The sequence below is a fragment of the Rosa chinensis genome, chromosome 2 (genome assembly GCF_002994745.2).
Source record: "Rosa chinensis cultivar Old Blush chromosome 2, RchiOBHm-V2, whole genome shotgun sequence".
Classification (NCBI taxonomy): domain Eukaryota; kingdom Viridiplantae; phylum Streptophyta; class Magnoliopsida; order Rosales; family Rosaceae; genus Rosa; species Rosa chinensis.
In genome coordinates, this window is record NC_037089.1 from 77,213,930 (window position 1) to 77,224,205 (window position 10,276).

At 34.7% G+C, this 10,276-nt stretch overlaps 1 protein-coding gene across 1 annotated transcript; it reads left to right on the forward strand.

Moving 5' to 3' along the window:
* The first annotated feature begins 2,941 nt into the window (after positions 1-2,941).
* LOC112189099 (myb-related protein 308) lies at positions 2,942-4,711 on the forward strand. The gene is made up of 3 exons (XM_024328373.2): positions 2,942-3,392; positions 3,483-3,612; positions 3,792-4,711. Exons 1-3 carry the CDS (start codon positions 3,260-3,262, stop codon positions 4,429-4,431), a joined length of 903 nt encoding a protein of 300 aa, XP_024184141.1. The 5' UTR covers positions 2,942-3,259; the 3' UTR covers positions 4,432-4,711.
* Positions 4,712-10,276: the final 5,565 nt, after the last annotated feature.

The following is a 10,276-nucleotide window of genomic DNA, read 5'->3' on the forward strand; positions in this document are numbered from 1 at the left end:
AATGTCAGCGAACTGAATTCATGGACTTGAGTTTATTAAGTTTATAACTTAAGTAGCCACCAAATTGTGTTTAATTAGTACCGTAGGGTCCCGAAAATCTATATCTATTAAAAGATTGAGTTAAGGTACTTTGTACATCAAAAAGAAAGTCAAGTAGAACTACGGAGGTGGCCACAATACCCGGCATGAGGGTAGCTGGCTCTCATATATTTTATCTTTGGGTTAATTTAAAATTCCCAAAACTGGGTTTGTAGCCTTGTAGGCTTAAATAGCCCTCATTTTGCTGCTCATACAACTTCCTTTTTTTTTTTTTCCTTCAGCTTTTTTAAGTCATGTGCAGTTGTACATAGTTACACATTTAACCAAAATATGTCTCTTAAGAGAAGAGCCGAGAGGAAACTAGCATTCCAAAAGAATGCCCCCAGTATTTGTCATAAACCACAGACACCTGGCTAAAATAAGATATAAACTTTATCCCTCAAGATTAAACAAAGTAACAAACATGCCGCGCGGAAAAGCTAGGTTAAAAAAGCGATTGCTAAAAGTAACCTTTATTATGGTGTGCGTACCAAAAGAAATTATTGAGGGGCAAGTCTCACCTGACTATATAAATCAGCAAAAAAACAAAAAAAGGGAGCAGAATTGGGAAGGATCTCCGCCACCTTATTTATTTCCCAAAAAGTGCAAAAGTAATGACATTGCATATGTGAAGACATGTTCTATGGTTAGTAAACTACTAGGAAGCTCGTCCACGCGATGCTGTGAATTTGTATTTTTTATCTTAAATTCTACATGCATTAAGATAGAAATGACAATATAAAAATGTTAACTAAATGTATTACTGTTTTGCATATTATGAAAGCTGGCATTTTAACCTGGTTTTAATATAAACATATTTCAAAAATGGAAGTGTTGAGTATGAGATGATATTTTAACCAATCTTCTGTATTTACATTTTTCAAAAGAAAGGGATATTCTAACAAAAATATATTCTTTACATACAAATTAAGAAAGTGGTTAAATCTCACCAAAATATTATACATTTCAAGTTGAAACTAATCATCCTCTGATGTATCACTTATTGATTCATATGGTGTTGAAGACCCTTCATTTGCTTTTGGATACAAACAACATAATATAAGGAGTAGCATATGAAACTTAACAGTGATGCTTTTAAAAATTTGAACAACAATTTATTGATATATATGTATAAACATAAAAAGTGTTAAATTTAAAATTTAAGAATTACTCAAGACACCCATTTATATAATACCATGTTTACTGACTTTTTCTATTTGTATTTGAAAAATCAACTTAAATAAAGACTCCGGTTATTTCACATTTGACTCAAGACACCCATTTATATAATACCATGTTTACTGACTTTTTCTATTTGTATTTGAAAAATCAACTTAAATAAAGACTCCGGTTATTTCATATTTGACAAACCTAGGCCATATATAAAGACAGATAAAAAATCTATAAAATCCTACTAAGCTAATTAAAACCATGGATTCAAGAACAAATAAATTTTAAGATCATAATCCTCTTTTACTTCTATTTGCAATAATTCAATTGAGCTAATATTTGTGTTTTTTTGTTTTGAAAAACAAAAACAAAAACAAAAATAAGGACAAAAGAGTCAAAGACTAAAGAAAATAGAGGGCAAATTCGGAAAATCACAGTTTTTACTATTAATTGAACAATACCCACATTCAGAGTGGCATCCGGTAATTGATGGAAAATAAAGGGCAAAACTGTCTTTTCACACGCTTATGAACATTTGTCAACAGTATAACAGCGGATTGAGCTTTAATATATTAAATATCACTATCAAATTACTCAAACTACACAAACGATAACTTTAAGATCAATGTGATCTCAATTTCCTTTATAGACCTCATAGTTAGCTTCCCTAAGCATACCTAATCCAATGTTCAAATCCTTAACCTTTCAGCCAATTAACGTTTTCCATCATTGTTTATTTTTGTCTCGCCATATTAAAGTCCAGTTTGCCATAGCTTATGCTTTGCAAGAAACTACTTAACTTATAAGTAAAGTAGCAAAATATGTTTGGTAAAATTAAATAAAGCAGCTTATTTCAAAAGTTACATCATCAAGCAGCTGCTTACAGAAGTTTGTACAAACTAGCTTTGATAAGCTAAAACCTACAACTGCTTACGGTTTAAACTAGTCTATCGCAAACCGAGCTTAATAGTTTCAGTCTCATTGGTTACAAACTGTTTGTTCTTTGCACTATTATCATATTGGGCCTTGGAATTGGGTGAACTGGGCCAATAATGAACATTGCTTCTACACACCTTCAAAGAAGTTTCCGTTGACCGGCTTTTAACTCCACGTCGTCTTAAACCCATATAAGTATAATCGGAATCCGAATCGGTGTGAAACCGTCTAATAAAATTGTTCTTATCTCCTTCGATCTTTATCTCTTCTGTTGAAACTTGAAAGAAAACTTAATTAATTGATTACCACAAGTGCGAATTGGGGCCCTTACAACAATTAGCTGGATATCTCAATTATTATTTTTTTGGTCCAACACTCCAACTAGCGATGACATCACAGCTTCTACGTCATCTGATTTCGAGTTTACGCCGTCAGTTCATCCGTCATCACTACATGCGCACTCAGCTTCAGCAAATCAATATCTAACGCATGGTAAATTAAATTAATTAAGATTTAATGTTTAATTAATTGAAAAGTAATTAAGAACGTTCTCTGTCCAAATTAAACATTGCATGGGATTTGGCATCAATTAACTAACATTTTATTTTAGCGTGACTATGCTCTCTCCATGTGAAACTACGTGCTTAAGACAGCAACGTGTTTTCATATTCGGGTTTTGAATGGTACATTTTAATTAGTTTACTGACCAAATTTCATGTGAACCTTTATATCTAAAGTCACGTTTCTCACTCTAGCTAAATCCTTAATTAAAGACATTTTGATTGTACCTTCTGGGGCCTTCATTGTTAAAAATATGTTAAATGTATAGTTAAAAGGTCCATCTTTGATTAGCTGTTTGTTGTTCCTTTCTTAATAGTAAAAGGTAATGCAATTCAATCATCCACTTGGACAAACGGGTGCATCAACGTCCTCGATCGCGTATATTAATACCCATGATCTCACTGGAAAGATTGGCCCCCCTTCAAGCCAGGCTAGCTGGTACTCTAATTTTGAGTGTTCTTGATGAGCGGGTGACGTACTTAATTAAGAGAGATATAGGGAAAGATCGAGAAAGATGGTGAGAGCTCCGTTCTATGACAAAAGTGGCGTAAAGAAAGGGGCATGGAGTGCCGAAGAAGACGATAAGTTGAGAGCTTATATCCAAAGCTATGGCCATTGGAACTGGCGTCAACTACCGAAATTTGCTGGTATGTACATACTTGCACAAACCAAATTAATATCTTTCATGAATTTTCATAGAACATGTTCTTATTCATATAATTATGAGTGAATCGAAGGTATACAAAGGTGCGGGAAAAGTTGCAGACTAAGATGGAAGAACTACCTTCAACCAGGTGTAAAACATGGAGATTACACTGAAGAAGAAGAGGCTTTAATCATCAAACTACATGAACAACTTGGGAATAAGTATGTAAGGGAGTATTAATATTCAAAATTATGATGAGTTTCAAAGCACACTTCATATAGGAAAATCATCATTCATATATATGATTATAAGCAAAATTAAGTAATGCAATTCCCTTGAGTACTAATGTGAAGTGTGTCTAAAGCTTAATTATATATGAACTAAATTCATGAGTATGCAGATGGTCGATGATTGCTGCAAAATTACCAGGAAGAACTGACAATGAAATAAAAAACCATTGGCACACCCACATGAAGAAGAAGAAGAAGAAGCGCACAAAAGAACAGCAAAATCAAGCATCATCTGGTCAAGTGGTACTTCTAAAAGATCATCAGCAGTCTTCTGATGATCACGAGTACTCATCAAGCAATTCAGACAATCAATTAGGGGCTCATGAAAGTGCTACTCATAATTGTAATCATGCTAATTCTCTACAACTACTTCATTATCCCCAAATTTTGGAGAGCTCCCCTGTAGTATCCCGTGAGTCAACATTTTCCAGTAGTACTAGTTCAGCAAAGTATTTCTCCTCCTCCTCCTCCTCCTCATCCTCAAGCTCCCCTAATAATCATGAAGCACGAGGTTCTACCGTGATCATGAACTATCTTGGTGATCAAGATATTGTCATGGTTTCATCATCAGAAACAATGATATTAGATCAAGAATACAGTGCTGGTGATTTTTGGACCAAACCGTTTCTACAGGACAATACATGTATCGAAAGTGACACTATATCATCTTCATCATCGTATTTATTGTCCTATGATGAAGGCATGGATTTGTTCTACCAGGTCATGCCAACACTGCAAGAGGGTAGTTGAAGATGTAATATTCATAAACGCTTAGCAATTAATTGGCTAATCAGGCATGATATATAATCGATCGAGTGGTGGTTCTTGTAATAAAACTTTCCCAAGTTGTCAAGTAATTCCCAATGTATCAGAAACTTAATTGCATGACCGCATTACTGATTAGTTGCCGAAATAAAAAAAAATAAAAAAAAAATTAGTTGAGTTAAATAACGAGCAGGCTAGGTTTTTATTTTTTTATAAGGTTTCTTTCATTTGCTTGGTGTAGCATTCTTTGTCATCTGGAATTTTGTAATTCTTAGATGAAAGTGTTTCAACTTATTAAACCATTAGTAAAAAGGATATGTTCGCAATATTTACTAGCTATTAGTTTAACAGCATTTTTATGAGAATTAAAGTTCAATTCTCCCTATCCCAATATGTCCACAGCAATGCAAGTAATAGTAACATGTCAAAGGAAGTATTGGTCATTCATAAGCTAAAAAGAGTCAAATTTCGACCACCTGAAATATTCACGCTCTTTTGTAACATGCAAGATTATGTGACGCTATGTTATATTCTAATTGTAACTGCTTTAGCTGACATAAAAAGTTTATTTTTCTTTGTAAACCAAATTAATCAATACTAAAGTTAAGTCTTTGTTGATGATAATGAACTCGAATCATTATTCCAACCAAAAATTTGAGTCCAAATTCTGAGTTCTCATTGCTGATGTTCGAAGGTATCAATCGTATTATATTGACTTGTGGAATTGACCCACGTCAATCCAATAAGATCAGCATTTGATCAAGCTAGCTTTCTTTGGCATCAAGAAAAATACCATATATGTTTCCCTTTAACCATCATCAACCGTGGTCACTAAGCCAAGGACAGAAAACGTTTTCCTATTAAACAGAAAGATAGGTCGTGATAAGATTCAAATTTGTTCACTACTAATACTTTAGTAATGATATCACTGCTCAATATAAAACTGTTATATGTTATAAAACATAATTATAGTTAATCATGATATTTTATTAAAAAAAAATTAAGTATTAAATTAATTCTATATGACGTGGACAAGTTTTTAATAGTGGTGATATCACCACAAAATAAAAGTGATGAGCAAAATTTAAATCCAATCGTGACACGTACATAGTCAAGAATCAGATAAATATTTGATGATCATTTTTTGAAATCATAAATGGGAATATCATGTAGTTTCGGAAGATTCTAATGAATGATTTTAGCTTCATGCAAATGGGAGATGCTATGAGGAATCCATATATATATATATATATATATATATATATATAGTGAATTTGAATGGGCATGACCTCATCAAATTTTTTCCAAGGGAAATGAATATATATATATATATATATATATATTCAATGACTATATTTTTTTGAAAGGGAGTTGGTGCGGTTGCCCTCAAGTCTTGATTAATAAAACCGTAGAATACAAGGAGGGGGACGTGAAGCCTGAACCCTAAATTACAATAAGCATCGAGAGAACATCCTAAAATAATATCAAGATTCTCCACAAAATCTATGTATTCTAACAAGCACCAAATAGCAAAGAGTACACGAATAATTACTCCATTTTCTTTGACATAGTCATGACATACTGGAAACATAACTCTATAATGAATAAGCATCATTACAAATAGTATAGTTTTCCCACTATGTTGCCGCACAGAAATATATCCGGCGACACTCCTTATTTGAAAGACCTCGCAATTAACAAGTGGAGGAGAAAATAAAACTCTTCTTATTTGAATACATTTCTTGATTTATATATGAATTCCTACATTTCGACGATTAAACAAAAGTTACATTGGAGCACTAGCTAATTAATGTTTCATTTTTTTCACTTCTTCTTGTCTTTCTTTCTAGCTTTTGGCGTAAGGTTTACGTCCCTCCCTTCTTGAGGTTGTATTTTCTTTTTATGTTATTAATAAAATAAAAATAGGGGGACAAGCGGTGGGTTCCCAGAGTGTGGCAAACCCCTCTCCTTCGGAATTGAGGGTGGGACTTGTTCCCTACATCATTTGCCTCCGAAGAGCTAATATCGTCTAGTCCCTTATTCAATTAAAAAAAAAATTATTGGTATTTTTGATCTGCAACAATGAATGAATTCGACTTCAAATTTCAATATTATATTATATTATATATATATACACACACACTACATTGATTTCATACTTAATTGTGTTCAATTGTTGTTTGATCCAAATCCAAGTATGGAGTATGGAAGAAAAGGCTAGTAAACTATTTCACCAATCTCCACCTTTTAGATTTTGATCCAATGATAGTTAAACAATTTAGTAAGAAATTAAGCTAATCCCAATCTAATATTTGCTAGTTGAGTCGAGAGTTTCTCTTTGCAAACCCTAGGGGATCGTGGTAGGTAGAGGCGGCAGCGTGATTCGGCGTTAGCCTGCCGTGTAAGGCAGGTCAACGACCTTACTGCATGGGTCGCAAATGTGTTTCGAGGGTTGCGGAAGATCGTCGACTTTCCCTAATTTTTGACACGGGCGTGCTCCTCATGTTTGGGAGGAAACCACTTGGTGGATCTTCTTCTTTGGGAGGTGGTGTGGGACTGCGGGCGGCTGCAAACCCAATCGTTAAGGCCGATGACCGTGTCTAAGAGTGTTGGTGACTTAGGAATCGTGTCTAAGTTTTTCTGCGAGTGAGGATTCAAGTTAGGATCAGGCCGCAACAAAGAGGCTGTTATGGGCGACATCGTTACCAGCTATCTTACTTGGGTAGCAGCGGCTCGTGTAGAGGAAGGAGCTTGGTGAAACCAACAACTTCTACTAGTAGTTTAGAGGTGGGTCCGACCGCCAGAGGCTAAACGGTGGTGGTGATCCAGTTTAGATTGCAAGTAAGATGGGTCGCTTTAGGTTTGGTCCTTGAGCCTGGCTCACAGTGGATTTGTTTTTTCTTGTTTGGTCCAAATTAGGTGGCAAGGAGAATGAGTTTGGGTTTTCGGCTCTGGGCATATTGCCTTAATTCCTTTTTCTTGCTTCTTTGTTTGGGGCATCCTATGAACTTTTTGATGATATATGTGTGGCAGGCTCAGTTTATTGCTCGTATTGATGTACACCACCTAATTGCGGTCTTAAGAGGATATCCTAGTTTTATTGGTTGGGTCATTGAACATCAAATAGGTCAAGGTGTTTAGTTTTTAATTATCGTAGGACTATGTACTCCGTTTTTGGCTAAGTATGCATAGCAGTTTATTGTTGTGGGAACTTAATTCTGGTGTATGTATTTTCGCAACGGTGGCTCAATCAAGCCATACGAATATATGAATATTCAGTTTCTTAGAAAAAAGCTTAGTAAGAAAATAATTCAATAGCTGTATAGAAGTGTGACACACATACATCTATCAATGCAATTTTGTGCATATGTAGAATATAATAAAAATTGTATTTAAAAATAAAATTGCTAATCCATAAGTCGTAAAGAGCCTCTGTTAGAACATTTTTGGCATATTCTCTATTTTGGCTCCTTAGCTATTTTGGAGAGCATGTTTAGCTTTTTATCTATTTTAGCAGCTACACCAGACTCCTAAATGACTCTCTATTATAACTTTTAGCTATCTTGCTCCTAAATATAGAGAGTGAGATGAGGCTCTCTATAATTTAAAACATTCATTTTAAGTTATTTTATGTAATTTATAAATACATTTAAACTATTTAATTTTCATTTAAAAAATAATATAAATTTAAAACTAGCTAAAATAGAAAGCATTGATGCAGACGTAATTCTAAAGTGGCTAACTAAAATAACTTTTTGGCTACTTTAGCTAAAATTTAACTCAAAAATGGCTAATATTACTAAAAATGCTCTTACAAAACAAAAAGTTTATATTAGTTCAATACAGAGCTTATCGAATTATGCGCCGCGAACTTTACTTTCTTGTCATAACTTTAACACTTTTTAATTAATAGTATTTATAGCAAGCGTTTGACGCAAATGTAGACTCAATTATAATACCGGCTGCAATGCTTTTCTATGGTTGATCGATTTTAGCGTGAATTAAGGAAGCTATGAGAAAGATATAGATGAGAAAGAGTGATAATAATCAACTACCTTCTAGACAAGTAAAATATCTATGATTTGTGGGGAAATTTTTCAGGAAAGAGTATGTCTTAAGGATCCGTTTATACCTTAATGTATGCATGGTATTGATATTTCAGACAATGATACCAAGCAAATCTTTAAACACAGGTCCATATCTTTAAGTCTAAAGTTACATGAATAATTGATCCGACATACTTAAAATATATAGCAAGCATGCTTCACGGTACAATATGATATTGTCCTCGATCAGCTTATCCTATAGTTTACCTCCATCACTAAATTTGGTAGTTAATTTATTCGAAATGACTCAATGCTTTTAGCTGTAAAACACCACGTTATGTACTGTTATTTATCTGAAATTATATTTGGCCAAATTGAATTGTTACATCACATTGATGCATATATATATATATATATATATATATATATATATATCAGATCCTATTTAGAGCGGAGCTCCGCTTTGAAATTAACATGTGAAGTTCTAGTTCTGAGTTACTTTTCGGTCACATATCTACATTTCGACCATTCAGTTTTTAGGTACTAGTGTATAAATCATCTTTGTAAATTTTCAGTCAAAATGATGATCGTTAAGGCATTGATAATTGCCTTAAAGCTATTACGGTTCAGGTTGACAGATTCAATCCGTCAATTGGTTTAAGCGAGTTAGATACCTTAACGATCATCAATTTGACTGAAAATTTGTAGAGATGATCTATATACTAGTACCTAAAAACTGAATGGTTGAGATGTGGATATGCAACCGAAAAGTGACCAAAAACTCAAACTTCACACACAAATTTCAAAGCGGAACTCCGCTCTAAATATTATATATATATATATATATATATATATATATATATATATATAGACCCGTTCTGAAGCGGACATCCGCACTTCGCTAAAGTGCGGACGGCGATGCAGCGGAGGCGTTCCAGGCGGCTGTGGCAGCGCGCGGCTTGCAGGAGGGAGGCCGGAGGCATCTTGGACTGTTCTGGGCAGTGTTCAAGGTCGGAGGAGGTCGGGGTTGCAGGTTCTGGGCAGCAACCCGACCTGCAACTGCAGGTTTTCTGGGCAGCCCTCCAACGACGTCGCCGGCGACTCCACCAACTGCAGACTGCTTCGCCCGACCCCTGGCGTCCTTCTGGCAACCCTCGCCGCTCCGTCGCTCCCCGAGCCGAGCTGCAGCAGCGCCGTCCGCACTTTAACGAAAGTGCGGACGTCCTCTTTAGAACGTCTCCGTATATATATATATGACATCGATCGATCATATATAGAGACTCGTAAAAGAACGTTAGACCCAACTTTTTTAAGTGCAAGTCATCAGAAAGAAAGACCATAATTATCGAAAAGTTTAGTTGGATGAACTTTGAAGTAGCTTCGGAGAAATCACAACTACATATGCGTCACTGACTCGCTGTGTGGATCAAATCTTCAATAAAGGTAACGCAGCCGTTGTCTTGACTGGCGGGATTGACGACCCACGTCAATATGCGTTTCTGTTTAACCACCACCGTCAAGGTCATCATGTATATGGTCAAGAACCACATAAAAGTTGGCTTCAACTTTTCGCCAACGTTGGGATGGACTATTTTGATGATACAGTGATATACCCATAGAATAAATAGATATATATATATATATATATTATTTATTTGAAACCCAGTCAAACTGGAGATATATATATATTATTATTAAGAGAAGAGGGTTTGTTAGCCAAAATCTAAAATTTTGACAGAATTAACTCTAAAATATTAATAAACTTTGAGAATTAATTAAATCAC